This window comes from Crocuta crocuta, unplaced genomic scaffold (assembly GCF_008692635.1).
Source record: "Crocuta crocuta isolate KB4526 unplaced genomic scaffold, BGI_CrCroc_1.0 scaffold214, whole genome shotgun sequence".
Classification (NCBI taxonomy): domain Eukaryota; kingdom Metazoa; phylum Chordata; class Mammalia; order Carnivora; family Hyaenidae; genus Crocuta; species Crocuta crocuta.
This window is the reverse complement of record NW_027529999.1, coordinates 1,045,169-1,061,685: the sequence shown is the minus strand read 5'-3', so window position 1 is coordinate 1,061,685 and position 16,517 is coordinate 1,045,169. Positions and strand designations below refer to the sequence as shown.

General features: G+C 44.8%; 1 protein-coding gene across 1 annotated transcript in view; it reads right to left on the bottom strand.

Moving 5' to 3' along the window:
- Positions 1-746: 746 nt before the first annotated feature.
- Positions 747-16,517, bottom strand: part of SNRNP40 (small nuclear ribonucleoprotein U5 subunit 40) — a 32,556-nt gene continuing 16,785 nt past the window's right edge. Inside the window, exons 5-10 of the mRNA XM_077763550.1 lie at positions 15,058-15,180; positions 8,756-8,876; positions 6,912-6,994; positions 5,858-5,919; positions 1,987-2,090; positions 747-1,260 (exon numbers count right to left, since the gene is read on the bottom strand). Coding sequence (XP_077619676.1) covers positions 1,211-1,260; positions 1,987-2,090; positions 5,858-5,919; positions 6,912-6,994; positions 8,756-8,876; positions 15,058-15,180 — 543 coding nt within the window. The 3' untranslated portion in view covers positions 747-1,210. The remainder of the gene's footprint in view (positions 1,261-1,986; positions 2,091-5,857; positions 5,920-6,911; positions 6,995-8,755; positions 8,877-15,057; positions 15,181-16,517) is intronic.

Sequence of the window (16,517 nt, the reverse complement as noted above, 5' to 3'; positions counted from 1 at the left end):
TCGCAGGGTCATGGGATCAAGCCCTGTGTCAGGCTCCGTGCTGAGAGTGGAGTCTGCTTAAGATTCCCCCCCTCTGCCCCTCCCCCTCCACATGTGCATGCTCTCTCTCTAAACAAAAATGACAAAAAAAACCCAAAAAAAACCACACACCACTCCCCCGAGACAGATGGGACTCACTAGCACCAATCTGCGTGCTGGGCTCAGGATCCAGGGAGACTATAACCTGTTCTGAGGGTAGAAAGCAACTAACAGCATTTCTCAAAAGTCCCTTTTAGGAAAGAGGCAAGTAAGCTGAACCACAAACAGGCCTCAGGCAACATCATGGTCCAGTTACACCAAAACCTTCACATGTTCCTTCTGAGTGGACACTGACGCAGGGCTCCAGCCCATCACTGCTACTGGCTGAGCCTGCCTTCGTCCGTCTGCCCGCTTCAGGAGCCCTGACTGTAGGGCTGCTGCTCAGAAGTTCTGGCAGAAGGCAGACGGGAAGCAGATCCTGTTCATTAAAGATGACGTGAAAGTATACAAAAACTAGGTTATTTTTGACCTTCTTACCTTTTGACTGCTATGCCTCTAAGTAGGAGAGAAATCATTCATTACGGATAATTACTCTCTGGGAATAATCTTCATGGGAATAGATCTAAAACCACGAGGAGGGGGGACTGCATCCCAGGCCATGTCATGCCCTGCTCAGACTTACGGCGATCGAGCTTCCAAAAAAGACAGCAGTAAATCCAATCCACATGGCTCTTGTAAAAAGGCATCTATTTGGTTTTTAATACAAAATGACTCAGAGAAACACAGAAAGAAAATATCATACAAGCCAGTTATTGAATCAAAAAAAAAAATCCCCAACAAATACATTTCAGTCACATTCCCTGTCTTCGGCCTGGATTAGAAAACAGGAAACTATAAACCAACCAATGTCTGTCTCTTTGAAGAAATCTTATTTTAAAAAAAAGAGGAAAGAACCAAACAGTCCCTGAAATCTGGCAGGTGGTTTTTAGAGGCCACTGTGAGCTTGCCTTAATCGTTCTGGTGAAATGGGATGCCAGGGGTTGTCGCGACAGGGCCACCTCCTCCTTGCCTTTTGCTATTAGTGATCTTCGTCGGAGGGGAGGATGGATGCTGGCCCGGGCACCATTTGATGCCACTTCTGCAGTGTGAGGTCTCAAGGTCAAGCAGCCGTGGAGACTTCCGTTCCGTGTCTTCACTGAATCTCCCCCATATACAGTCTCTTGTCACTGGACGCTGACAGAACTGAGGTGAGAAGGACAGAGAAGATGAGGGGAACTAATGAAGGCTCAGGGAGCCTTGGTGCTCAAGGGCTCTTGTGTCAAGAGCCAATTCTGGTGAAAAGAGCAATTGGATTTAGCTTAAATTCCCCTCCTCTCCAACACCAGTCACAGGAAGCCGTAGCCTAGCTTTTCAGTCAAGTCCTCTTGAAACCACAGGGGTGGCCTGCGCTATGGGAAATGCGTATCAGAGTCTAACCCCGATGTCCCTCGTCAGCCACACCCTATGAAAAAGACCTTAGCCGTTCTCCGGAAGAATCAATGTCTGTGCCAGTCCTTTTGTAAGTGTGCTTCTGCTTGTTCTATTTAGCCCCGGAGAAAGTTATACTCTCTCCTTTAATTCAAGGCTCATTGTTTAGCTAGCTAGCCAATATAACATAAGCGACAGTTTATATGTGAATACTAAGACACATTATTCTTTTACCCAAATGCATCACTGAAACACAGACTTGAAGCAAGTAAACTCAAGAGAACTAGAAATTGGTTAATCCAATCTCCCTTTGAGATTCAGAAGAAAATGAACATTGCTCTTGACCTCACCACTTAAAGCACTGGTGAGGCTGTCAGTGGACAGCCATACAGACGAGGGAATTCACATACAACAGACATCCACTTCTGCCTTTGTAGTTGCAGGGCCCCTTCAGGGAGGCTTCCCGCAGTTTCCCACTCCCCAAAGCCAGGGTGGACTTACTGATGGGTTCGTCGGGGTGGAAAGCCACCTCATTGATGGAGCCGGCGTGCCCTGGCAGCTTATACAGAATTCTCCTGCTCGTGGTGTCCCACACGTACACAAACCTGCAAGGTATCATGAGGAGCAATGGCTGAGACTTCCCAGAGCTGAGGGTAGGCAGGGTGGAGGCATGGCTTCTTAAGAGAAACAGAAGCAGCAATTTAACTCATTCAGCCAGCCCATATTTACTGAACTGTGTCCTGGTGTTTAGAAATTAGAAATACAGATTCTGAATGACGGAAGGACCCCTGAGCAACGGAACAGAGAAACTGGACTAGCTAAAACTATAAGCATTACTTGTGTTTCAAACATAAGCTTTTTAAATAGGAAAGAACACGGAGAAGGAAGACGGTTTTTCCTACAGTCCCCACACAGAAATCTTCAAAGGGCATGGGATATGCATCTGGGATGTCTTAAGCTAACCCAACCTTAGCAGGCTGGGAGCCTGTGGTGCAGGTCCATCTGAGCTGCCCAGGATGGCATTCAAATCACAGAGCCCAGAGAAACGACAGGACATTCTGTGACAGAACACAAACCAAATATAGACTTGACCCAACCTGGACCCTGAATTCATGGGAACTCCATGGCCAGCTGGTCTAAACTCATTTGACAGGGAAGAAACTCTAAGGTATAGTGACTCTTCCAAGGTGACACAGTTCATCAGTGGCAGAACTAAAATTAGAACTTTTTTTTTAAAGTAGGCTCCATGCCCAATGTGGGGCTTGAACTCACGACCCTGAGATTAGGAGTCACATGCTTTACTCACTGAGCCAGGCAGGTGCCCCTAAAATCATAACTCTTAATATATTCCAGTATTCTCCCTTCTCTTACCACCCTCAAACACCTTCTATTTCCCCTCGCCCCTCAGAAGTTCTTTTGACCTTCAACCTTGCTTGGGTCACTTTGGGCTGAAGGTAAAATAGAGACGTTATCTTCACATGCCCATGCAAAATAATCTGTTGGTAAATTGAAAGGGCTGGTGGCTTTCAAGCAGGTTATAAACATTACTTGCATATTTGTTTTGTTTTGTCAACACCTAAAAGGGTAGGCAGAGTCACCAGTACTTGATATTAAAATGCCCAGTGCTGACATAACATCACATCTGTGGTCTAAAACACAACTAAACATGAGCTTGTTTACACTGGTTAGTTCTCAAGTGGTAGGCTCCATAGGAACTTACTAAAAGTTCCAAGCGTGATGGAAGGGAAGCAGGAAGTCCCTCTGTCTCCAAACTGCTTGGCTCCGATGTCCCTGCTCTCCCTACTGTCTTCTATCCTGCTGTGCACAAACAACGCCCTCACTAACCCCGCCCATGACAATACGGCTGAGTGACAAAGTGTGTGAGCTCTGGGGTCCCAAAGACCTGGGCTCAATTCTCATGCAGCTGTTTAATCACTAGGTAAGCTTAGATGATATTTAACTTCTCTGAGCTGTTCTCTCCTTAGTTGGGATGAGGGATACAATACTGATCTTGTAGCCTGGTTGAGAGGAATGGGGAGGTAACACATGCAATGTGTTTGGCACACACACGACAGCTGCTGTTATGATGAAGACATTTATTATCAAAACAGAAGAACATGAAGTCAACAGGCTGACTCACTCACTCATGGCAGACAGACTGACCAGCCTTCCCACAGTCTTACAGAAGCTGCTGAAGGGTATCGAGTTTGAACGTGAAGCGGTATGTGATTTGCAAGGAGAGAGGGGAAGCTTGCCAAATGCAGGCCAAGCTAAAAAGCAAATTCCTGAGAAGGATACATTCCCAGGCACATAAAAACCGGCAGAACCCCAGACCTCCAAGGGTTTACTTGAAGGCCTCACTCTCTACAGCCGCCAATTAGATGCTAAATTTAGAGGGGTTCATTGTCCCCTCCCTACCTAGGCCCAGCAACGTTAGGCAGGAACCAAGTCCTTGCATAACAGAGCCGCGCGTTGACTTGGGGCTAACAGGCGAGGTGGCCTGTGAAATGTGGCCAACCCCAGCAGGTAGCCACACAGGCTGTGCCCAGACCAGGCCCATGCTTCCCTCATGTAAGGTTTAAAGGAACAGTGGGGAGGGAAAGAGGAAGAGAGGACACGGGAAGTCAGAAAGAGCCAAAGTCAGAAACAAACTGCTCGGAAGAAAAGGCAAATATCATTTAAAAGCTGAACTACATAAAAAAGGGAGCTCTGCTGAAAATTATTTACAAGTACTTAGAATGGTTCTTACTCTGTTAGAAGGCAAGATCCCCTAGGCTGCGGACCTTCTTCTTAAGGTCTTCTGAAGCAACCAGACTACCAAAAAGCCCTTAGGTTTCCTCTGCATGGCAGTCTTCTCCACCAAAAGGATGCCACCCATCGATGCGGCACTGTCTGACCTGGAGCTTCTACCCCCAGAACACACCCTATACTTGTCCTTTTATCTCAGCATTAAACCTGCTAGGGGAAAAAAGTGGACTCTGGAATCTTTAGGCATGTCCAGCACTGTTCACAAGCAACAAGGTATAGGACAGACCGAGGGGAGGCTTCTCTAAGGCTGCGATAGGGCCCCAAATAGAGGAGAAAACCCTGGAACATGCTGAAGAGCCCAAGCTGTCCCAGGCAAGGCCACATGTTTGGAAGGTGGCGCCTGTTTTAACAGGCCAGTAGGAAAATCTCTCAGTGGAGAGAAAGGGGGGTTATGCTAAAAAGGGCTAAGGCATCCCTCAGTGGAAGGTAAGCCCAGAGCCAGTCATCAGAGGACTTAACCTTCGTCACCATTCCCCATCTGTGGCCCAGCAGTGTGGGCATGGGCCCGCACCTCTGACCCTCCCTATTACACGTCACCATGGATCTACTCAACAGCAGCGTCTGATAGAAGAATTCTCTCCCTTCTCTTTCTAATTTGTCACTGAATGGCTGAGCCAGTTTAAAGTGACTGCTAAGAAAGTCTCGTGGTCTCTGAATTCAGGGCTGGAAAACACCCAGCTCACAGGCGGACACAACCCCCATCTAGCAACCACAGCACTTCTATTGAACCCACACCCAGCTTTGAGTCACCCCCAACACGGGCAGCCCGAACCAATAGCTGAGCCGAACGCACGGTAGATTCTGACTGCCGTCCTTGAGCTAGCAATTCATTCATGTAAGATTCACCAAGTGCTTAGAGCACGTCAAAGGCTGCTCTGGGTTCAGAGATGACCGAGACGCGTTCCCTGACCTCTGGGAACAAGTAATTTAGTGAGGGCGCCCCACTCCGTTTGTCTCATGCAGGACGTAATGGATGTTGAGAAAGGTTAGATGTGCAAGGTGGGAATAAAGTGCAGAAAGAGCAGCTGGTCATACCCCAGAGGAGAGGAAGGGAGAGAGGGCCAGGGGACGTTTACAGACAGAACACAGAGGGGATTCGTAGAGAGATGCAGAAATCTGGGAAATGGAGAAGCGGGGACAGGAGAAGCCTGGAGGCAAAGGGATTGGAGAACCGGGAAAGTCCCACATGGTGAAGTACTATGGCAACGGTGAGGGAGGAGAGGACACGACACGCATCTGAGCGAAGCAGAGCACGGCGGAAGAATGCGGTGAGGGAAACCGGGGCTAGATTGAGACTCCTAAGTCTCAATTTCACTGTCATGGGAAAGGGAATGCCACAGAATTGAAGAAACTGTTGACCCTCCACGTCCAAAATGTACTAAAGAGAGAAGTGCTGTGTTTGTCTGACGTGATCTTTAGGCCCTTCACACCGCATATGGCGTCGTCGCCGAGGCTGGCTAGCACTCTGCATCCGTGCTGGCTCCCCATATACACGTAATGGATTGAACGCGAGGAGGCACCTGCAGAGCTGCCTCGTGCTCACCGCACCCCCGGTAACCCTCACCTGTCAGCTGAACCAGCTGCTATCTTGCTTCCATCAGGCGACCAAGAACATCTCAGAAGGTTCTGTAAAGATGAATAAGCAGGAATTCAATGAATACAGTAATTAATGCGCCACACCCCTCTTTATTGGACTACAGAATCACCAAAAAACTGTAAATTTCTTGAGCAGAGCTTCAATTATTTTCCCAAGATGATCAGCAATCATCTTATATTCTGTGGCCTAAGACAGCATACTTTCTTTCATATTAACGCTCCAACCAACTGCAGAAAATGCTTCATTACAGTAAATTAGAGTGGACCTGGCAACAAAATGTTGCTCTGCCTACAAATGAAGGTTCTGTGCTCTACTGATCTTGACACTCATTAATAATTTCATTGTGGGGTGCTTGGGGGGCTCAGGCGGTTAATGTGTCCAACTTCGGCTCAGGTCATGATCTCACAGTTCGTGAGTTTGAGCCCCACATCAGGCTCTCTGCTGTCAGTGCAGGGCTCGCTTTGGATCCTCTGTCCCTTTCTCTCCCTGACACTTCCCTGCTCGTTCTCTCCTCTCTCTCAAAATTAAAAAAAAACATTAATAAATATATTTTTAAATATAAAATGAAACTGAATCACATGGACTCTCAAGTCACTGGGAAGGCGAGGGAAGCCACCTGGGTAACAGCCAGGAAGCCTGAGTCCCATATGTAACACTGACCCAAGAGGGTCACAATTTCCAAGGAATTAAAAGGTTAAGACTATCTTGCTGAAGTCATAAGTCTTAAACGTGAAGGAGGTCCCACCATTGTCTGTCTACGTAACTGTCTTCCTCCCTATGCTTCCATTAGTTTTGCTTCTGGCAAGAACACTTTTGATGGCGAACAGTATTAACTGGAATACAGCTCCTGCCCTCTATCCTTAGCCTTTTTTTTTTTTTTGAGATATAATTGGCATATAACACTGTTTTAGTTTTAGGTGTACAACATAACGATTTGATACATGGCGTATTGACCTTGGCACCATCTTAAATGGATCTGAGTCAAATGGACAGTAAAACTCTTCTGCCATGCAGAACTCACCTTTTCAAAGTTGTGCACATTTCCTTGAAATATCTTCACACACCTCTCTTTGGGAGCAAATGGCCGGACATCCCAGACCCGCACTGCAAACAGAGTAAGAGAAGTTATCAGCTGGAGGCTTCCTGAGAACCCACCTGAAGTCAGTGTCATGTCAGCGACAGATGCTGTTTCCTGGGTGAAGGAAGGCCAACATGCTATAAGGTACACAGTAAGATTCTCTGTCTTTTGTTTCCTAGCAGAAATGAAATGCATTCAAATCCCACTAACAGGAGCACAGAGGAAAGCTGAGGGGCCGGGAAGGGGAAATGACAAACACCTAGTTGGGGGTCTGCCACAGAAAGTAGGTGGGTGTGACATTAATTTCACCAAACATCTGCAAATGATTTCTCTTGCCAACCCAAAAAGTGACATCTAACAAAGCTTTAATATGACAATCTAAATACCACAGACTACTGTGACAATCAGTCTGTAAAAACCAAACTCAGGACTGACCTTTTCTAACTTTGCTCACAGGGACACCTGGCAGTCTAAACTTGAACAAAGAAATATACCAAGAGAGGAAACATATCAAACAAGGAAATATACCAAATTGATACTAAGAATTTGAAAAAGTGAACTGTGACTCTCATTCTAGCCCTGCTATATGTATGGGTGATGTCAGGTAAACAGTAAGCTTCTGTGTTTTGGTCTCCTCCATAAAATGAGAATACCATCTGTTCTTTTCCTTTTTCATAAGAGCATTTTAAGGATACATGGGACAAGGCTCTAAAAGAGCTGAGGCAATAAACACAAATAAGGATTTTGTAATTTTATCGAATAGCCATACCAAAAATTCTTATTTACTAACCAGAGAATCTCATCTTTCCTTACTGTGCAAACAATGCTAGGATTAGTCAATGGTAAATACATCAAGTTCTGGATGTAAACATGCATGATAAGCAGTGGCTATAGCTGCTAACAAACGCTAAAACTATAGTGGAATTCAAGTGATGATTTCATTTTAATTGAGTGTGAAAAACAAAACAGTCCCTGAAATCAGATCGGCACAGAAAGGTGAAGGTACGCATGAAAGTTTGCTACTGAGTTGAGAATAGTCAGAAAATAAGGGTGCTCATTCATTCAAGAACCACTTATTCAGCACCCGCTGAGCGCTAGGCTCTGTTTGCATTACAAAATGTCAGTGAAAGCATTTCAGTTCCTGACAAGCCTATGAACTTGTACACCAGAGGGCTGTCTGGAAGCTCTCCCAATACAAAGTATCTACTCCACCTTCCCCTTTGCTACAGTAAACCTATCCTGCCGCATGGCAACTCGGCAACAAGAGGAGAGTGTGTGAATGCAGAGTATGGCGATGTTTTCATGGGGACGGCCTGTCACGCCAGTGCTCTGCAGTGGGCAGGAAGATGCGCTGGCGAGAAGAGCACAGTTCTACCAACGCTCTGCTGACCGTCCAAGCTTGGTGCTCTGTCAAATGCCTGAGAGCTGCTTTGGGTGGATCCGCAGACTCCCGTTTCTCAACAAACTAATGATCACCAAGAATTTCTAGCATGCTGCCTAGATCCATGGCACAACAGAGCTGAAATGGGTCTTAAAAGCTAAGTGCAGAGCTGCTCAGGGATTAGATGGCAGATCTGGGACTAGAATCCTGGCTTCTTGACCGTAGCTTTCAGAGCTTTTCTATCACCATGTGCTCTCCTAATCGCCCTGGTAGAACCCTGTGAGCCACCTTGGACTCTTTCCTTGGATCCACGTTTCCCCTAGCACACACTTCCAGCACCCAATGCCCACTTTCTTTAGGGTCCACGGCGACGGGGCACTTGGAGAGCTTTCCTTTCCATTGTTACCTGTATTGTCCATTGCATTGGACAAGAGATAAGAGCCTTCAGAACTTAAGCTCAGGCCTGTCACCGAATCTGCATGGCCTCTCATGGTGTAGGTTAGCTTGTTTTGGCGCAAGTCCCAGACCTGCAAAGACAAAAAAGGTGTTCCCAGAAATCAAATTGAGAATAGCAAAGAAACAGAGTTTTTACTAAAGAGTCAACAGCCTGGAGAAACCGGTATCCCTTTTAATCTGGCTGTGGGCCAAGTATAACTTTAGCACAAAGTAGGGGATTTCTGTCCAAGGGGGAAAATCTTTTGTCTTTCTAAAGAGAGAGTCAAAGGCACTATGCCTGACTAAAAGGCCAATGAATGTCAAAACTGAATTTTAACAAAAATTAAGAAAATTTACACAGGTTATTCTCAAATCCTAACAAAATGTATTAGAAATAAAGAAACTAAGTAGCATTTAAAATACTTCAACTATGATTCTTCGCAATTTAAACTATTAGAACCACAGAAGGGGCACCTGGGTGGCTCAGTTGAAGCATCTGATTCTTGATTTTGACTCAGGTCATGATCTCACAGTTTGGGAGATTGAGCCCTGCAATGGGCTCTGTGCTGAAAGAATGGGATTCTCTCTGTACCCCCTCTCTCCACCTCCCTCAATCATGCGTACACACACTTGTGCATGCTCTCTCAAAAGAAATTTAAAAAAAAAAAACTATAGAAAAACAAGTGAACGTGTCACTAGAAAAGAGCATTACGATTACATGTAAATGTATCTAACAAGGTAATACACAGCAATATACGGGCTTGGAGCGCCTGGGTGGCTCAGTTGGTTGGGTATCCGACTTCGGATCAGGTCATGATCTCACAGTTCGTGGGTTTGAGCACCGTGTCGGGCTCTGTGCTGACAGCTGGCTCAAAGCCGGGAGCCTGTTTCAGATTCTGTGTCTCCCTCTCTCTCTGACCCTCCCCTGCTCATGCTGTCTCTCTCTCAGAAATAAGAAAACATTTTAAAAATTAAAAAAAATATATATACAGGCTTAAAAATTTTCATTTCATGTTACAGGTACACACAACACACACATGCCATACAAAAGCATATTTATGAAAAGAAAAATAAACTGTAGATTCGCTGTTACCTAGGTAGGAAAGGTAGACGAGATAGTTCAGCTAAAAATAGCCTAATGTCAAATAGGGAATCTAAATGGTTCATTAAGTTAGGGCCCATGAGCACGCTGCAACAATATGGCATCTCATGCTGGAGACAGCACAGCAGAGTGGAAAGACTGAGGATTTAGGGTCAGACTGACCCATGGTCCTAAGAGTTAGGTCTTCTTGGGCCACTGACCCTTTCTGAGCCTGTTTCTGGTCTGTAAGATGGGGATGATGACATTCACCTCTCATGGCTGTTGTGAAGATTACAAACAAAAGGCTCGGCAGATGCCTGGTACACAGCAGGCCCTCGATAATTGGTAGCTATTATTAAGCAACCTCTAAAAATAACTCTGATGACCAAATGTAAAAGTATTCCAATAATAAGCTATTAAGCTAATAAAGAAGACACAAAATAGTATTTATATTTACCCAGACTGCAACTATGTGAAAAAAAAAAACTAAAGCCAACAGAAATGGTTTGGAATGTCCTATGGAAAAAGAAGAGCAATTTTGGTAAGGTCACTGATAATATACAGAATTTCCTCCAAATGTGATTTAATACTGCCAGGTGGTCTTTCTGAGTGGAAAAAATGTTTTTCTTTTTTGCTGCCTATTTAAGGACGGCGCTTCCCTTATCTCGACACGAGTGTGGTGTCGCATGTCAAAGCGGTGCATACGGCACACAGCTCCACTTTCCCCATCAGTAACTCACTCGTGTGGAAACCAACACACTTTATATACAATCATTTTTGTGTCAGGGTGTTTGCTGCCTCAATAATCAGGAAAGCTTGAAATGGCTGACATTTTTTGTTCAAGCTAGTGCTCCTCCTCTTCAGAGAAGACGCTGAAGTCTGCAGCTTGTTAGGGAGAAGGCGGCGTGCCGTCCCTCACAGCGCCTGGGCGCCACTCCGGCCCTTCCTTCTTGAGGCCCGCACTGGTTGTGCACAGCCAGGGTGCCGCCAGCATCTGCCGCAGAGAGCAGCACTGATTTAAGCAGGAAACTTTGCAAAGGCCCAAATCCATTGTTCAGTGAATGGGCATCTGATTCGTGGGCAGCAACACTGTGAGTTTTCATACTGCAAACAGTGTAACAGAGTAGAAAGCTTTTCTAAGCTTTTGGAATACTGTGTACCTTCTAATAAAAAAAATTTCCTGGGGCGCCTGGGTGGCTCAGTCGATTAAGCATCTGACTTTGGCTCAGGTCGTGATCTCACTGTTTGCGGGTTCGAGCCCTGCGCCGGGCTCTGTGCTGACAGCTCAGAGCCTGGAGCTTGCTTCGGATTCTGTGTCTCCCTCTCTCTCTGCCCCCCTACCTCTCACTTGTTTCCCTCTCTCTCTCAAAAATAAACCTAAAAAATTTTTCCTAAAAACAAAGCACTTGCAGAAAAATTTGAATGTCTGTAGATTAGTTTGAAAAGATAAAAACTAGAAGCCAATGATGTAAACTTATAAAACAGGTAGCATTGGGGCACGTGGCTGGCTCAGTCACAGTAGTATGCAACTCTTGACCTTGGGGTCATGAGTTCAAGCCCCCTGTTAGGTCTAGAGATTACAAGAAAATAAATAAACAAAGTTAAAAAAAAAAAAAGGAAAAACAAAAACAACATAGGATAACCAGGAACTAGTTCATCAAATTATACAAAACCAGAATCAGGGGACTTCTCAAAGAAACGTGAAGGACATTCTTTCTTTTTTTTTTTTTCCAAATAGTTTATTGTCAAGTGGTTTCCATATAACACCCAGTGCTCATCCCCACAAGTGCCCTCCTCCATGATGAAGGCCATTCTTTTAGAAAAAAGCTAATGAGGGGCGCCGGGGTGGCTCAGTAGGCTGGAGTGTCTAACTCTTGATTTTGGCTCAGGTCATGATCCTGGGGTCGTGAATTGAGCCCTGTGTTGGACTCCATGTTGAGCATGGAGCCTGCTTAAGATTCTCTCTCCCTCCCTCCCTCTCCCCCCTCTTCTACCCCACTTACCCACACTCTCTCTCTAAAATAAAGTAAAAACAATAAAGAAATAAATAAAAGAAGAAAGAAAAAAGTTAGTGATACATGTTATTGCTGTACTTACGGGACTTTACTTACATTCTCCACATATGAGCTAAGTCCAGCCTTCAGAATAAGACTGGTGTGACTAAGACTAGCTATCTGTAGAAACCGCCTACCCTAAGAGAAGGTAGAACATATGGTGTGTATCTGAGAGGACATGGAAAATCTTCAATTCCTAAAAAGGAACTAGGTATCCCTTAAGGACTCTTAGCATAAATTAGAAATACCTGTTTATAGAAGATCCAGGAATAGTCTAGGATACAGAGCATGGGATAAGTCACACTGTACGTGGTAAGAAGGCCTTACTGGCACAAGAGTACTATTCTTAAGCTAGTCTATCCCCACGGTGGAGATGAAGGCATCAAATTCTCAGACCTTTAGTAAAAGAAACCAGTCTCAAAAGATTACATACTGTATGATTCCATTTGTATGACATTCTAGAAAAGAAACTAGAGCACAAAGAACAGAGAACCGTTGGAAGGAATTGGGAACGGAAAGAGGGTTTGATACGGGAGAGCAGCATAAATTTTGGGGGTGATGGAAATTGTCTCGAACCTTGTTTGTAGTAGCTACATAAATCTATGCAAGCATAAATATTCATAGAACTATACACAAAAGGAAGTTACTTCTGCCATATGTAAACTTTAATATTATTATTTTTTATAGGAGTTTTTTCTTTTTTTAATGTAAGCTCTACGCCCAACATGGGGGGCTTGAACTCATGACTCTTGAGATCAAGAGTCGAATGCTATATTGACTGAGCCAACCAGGCACCCCTAATAATAATTTTAAAAGTTATGAAAATTGGGGTAGTCGGTTGGGCGTCCAACTTCGGCTCAGGTCATGATCTCAAGGTTCGTGGGTTTGAGCCCCACATTGGGCTCTGTGCTGACAGCTAGCTCAGAGCCTGGAGCCTGTTTCAGATTCTGTGTCTCCTTCTCTCTCTGAACCTCCCCTGCTCACGCTGTCTCTCTCAGAAATGAGTAAAACATTTAAAAAAATTTTATAAATAAAAAATTTAGGAAAATTACAATACCTTAAAGACACAAACCTAGTCAGGTGTAGAAGATGCCCTCTAGTGATTCTAAAGCTAATGGGCTCCCAAACTTCTCTCTGGGAAATACTGCTTTAGGTATTAATATGATCTAATTAAGTTCCCATGTCCTGAGTCCACATTCTCCATACAAGTTATATGGCAGAAAAGGCACAGGAAGTTAAATTTTGGAAATGGTCAATTTTCAAGTATTATGGGATATCCAAGTGGGGCACAGCTGACGGGCTGGTCATATACAGGGGTCTGAAGCTGAAGATCTGGGCCGGGAATGTGGAGTCATCAGCACAGAGATGATAATTAAAGTCATGGAAGTAGGTGAGAACTATCCAGGGAAAGGTATACAGTGAGAAGAGCACCTAGGAAAGGACCATGGGGAATAATGACATTTAAAGTATGGATAGAGAGAATGGCTCACAGAGATATTTGAGAGCAATATGCCAGAGGGGAAGGTAGGAGAGTATGCTGTCACGACCATTTAAAAACAAACAAACAAACAAAAAAAAACCACTACAAGTATCCACTGAAGTTAGTACCAGGGAGGAGGACCGTTGGTGACCTTGAAGAAAAAAGTGTCAATGAAATAATGGAGGCAGAAGCCAGACTGTTAAGGACTGATCAGGAGACACAGAGCTGAGGAATGAAAAGGCGTGAGGAACTGAAGGCAGGGAGTGTAGAAGCATGGGGGGCTGCTCACAGGTTAAGAGCAGGACTCTGAAACCAGAGTCTGGGTTTTGAATCAAGGCTTCATCAGTTAGTTATTAGCTGTATACCTTGGGATAAGCTGCGAGGTCTCTCCTAATTCAGTTTCCTCATCTGTAAAATGTCATTAACAGTGCTGTGAAGCTTAACTGAGTAAGAGAAAGCTCTTAAGAACACCTGACAGAAAGGAAGCACTGTGTTTAAGTGTCAGATGGCGACGGCAACATTATTATTACCACCACCACCACCTTTCGAGAAGCTTGGCTGTGATGGGGAAGACTGGCCAGACCATAGGAAGAGGAAGTGGAATTCAAGGAAGACACCCTCCTGCCAAGGCCAGCACCTGAGAGGATGGAGTGCGGGTGAGAAGAAAGCAGAAGAGCAGGTTGAAAATATAGGATGTGGGACAACAGATGGCCCAAGGGCCCAGATAGGAAAAGGAGGTGAAATTCTTCTGCTGAAGGGACTACCTTTAGACAAAAGCAAGCACATGTCATCCACAGTAACAGCAAAGGAGGCGAGGGGTGGGAATACAGCACAATCTGTGGGCGGGGACAACACAGGGAGCTGAGTATTTACTCCCCAGTTACCACTCAACAGTAAAAGAGAAGGTAAGGTCAAAATCTTTGAAATATTTAAGGAGGCCAATAGGTGAAGACAGACACAAAGTGGGGAGGCCCCAAAACACTTCCCTTCTACTGGCATATGCTATGTCCAGAAACTGCTAGGTGCTCTAATGCATTAGGTTCATTTAATCCCCACAACCACCATATGAAATAGACATTATCGTTACTGTTGAGAAGCTTACAGAAGTTAAAGAACTTGCCTGAAGTCATAGAAAACTAGAAAACGATAGAACTGGGATTAGAATCTGAGTCAACTCAAAAACCTGAGCTACAGTGTAATGCATACTGTATGTCTATGACACTGTCACCTTCCCTCATCCTTAGCTGTGACTCCCCAACACTTCCTTTCCGTGGTCTCAAAAAGAAACACTGAGAAATTGGAGCTGAGAATCACAAACTGATTCAATGTTATCTCATCAGGCCATCACAGTGAAGGGAAAAAAACGTCTGTGAATGTCTTTGGGCAGGGGATGCACTCTTCATGTTCACAGAATCCACACACAGGCTTCACACTTCACATTAACTGTCCGGTCCCTGATGGCATCTACATGAGCTGTCATGCAACCCGTGACTTAGGAAGTCAATGGAGACAGGACAGAAGGAAAACAAGATCTAAGTTACTATCTTCCTTGTAGTTGGTATAAAGTGGAAAGCTACCACAATCTCAGAAGTTTGAAAACATAACCTCTGAGAGTGGAGACAGGTGAAAGGGAAATGTAACACACACATCAAACATACCTTGATATCATTGTCTATTCCACCCGAAATAATCTGATCGCTTGTGTCATTGAAGGTCACAGCTAACACCTGGTAGGTGTTCTGAAATGTCTGGACAGCTGCTTTCTTCCGGATGTCCCAAAGCTGAAGCAGAGGAACAGGAGGGTTTCCAGTCAAACATCATTCTAAGAAGTAATTGCATCATACATCCCGAAGCCCAAGGACTTTGTACAGGTGAGCACATTTTTAATAGGGATCCTGTTCGGAAACTTGTCTGGATTTCCCAGTAACACGGCGAGAAGTGACCACAATTTTGCCAATGTATCTGAGGGTTGGGAGAACCAATCGCCCTGGCTGTATTTTCAGATTCCCTTGCTAAAGTACGAAGAAACATAGTTAATCAATGTGCCCTTAGAATGGAAATCCTCTACTTTCTCAGTTCATGTACTTTTAACACAGCAAGGATATTAGACCAGTGTTTTCAAACTGGAGATCCTAAATCATTAATGGGCTGTGACTTACATGAAAAAATACAGAGAAAGGTTAGTTACTTCAGCGAAAACAGAAGACTAGGGAATACTTAAGGTTGTGCCCATACAAAAGGAGAGAATTATGTGACAAAAAAACTGGCAGAGTCAACTTTTTCAGAACTCTAGACACTAATCAGAAGCTCATAGCAACCAGGCAAATGCTTAATGAGAAAAAGCCCTCCTGAATCTTAATAAGAGTTTTATCATGTTCTCACTCACCCTGGCTCCATCTCTTACTCAGCAATAGCTTTGAAGACAATGGCCCACATTTCCAGGATACGTTCCTAGTACCAGAGGGAGCAGAAGGGACCTTACTCCTTATCTCAAAGAATCTGGGTGGTTTTTTACTGCCTGGTGACTCCCTGAAGGATGAGCTTAAAGGGTTTGACTTTACTCTGCCTAACTGGGAACTCTTCCAGGGCAGACACATTTGTCCACAACATTTAAAGGCAAATGCATCAGGCTCTGCTGTCTGGAGCAAGGGATGACGGTTGGGGCAAACCACAAATCAAAAAGCTTGGGAGGAAAGCTGGGGAATGAGACGGTTTGGAGAAAAGGGGCTTTGAAAAGCTGACATATTTCTAGGACTCTAGAAGGCCATCTGCATGCCCATGTCTGGCACATGCTCAGAAAAGCCCCGAGAAGGCTCTGAAGCTCTNCTACAAAAGCAGCTCAGAAAACCCATCGAGTGAACAGCTACACCAAGCAGCAGCAGCAAACCCTGGGGCGAGAATCTAATTTGCAGAGTTACGACGTTTCAAATGTCCCGTTTTCTTTTTTCTTTCTTTTTTTAAAATGTTTTATTTATTTCTAAGAGAGAGACCATATAAGCAGGGGAGGGTCAAAGAGGGAGGGAGATACAGAATCTGAAGCAGGCTCCAGGCTCTGAGCTAGCTGTCAGCACAGAGCCCGACGAGGGGGTCGAACCCACGAACCGTGAGATCAGGACCT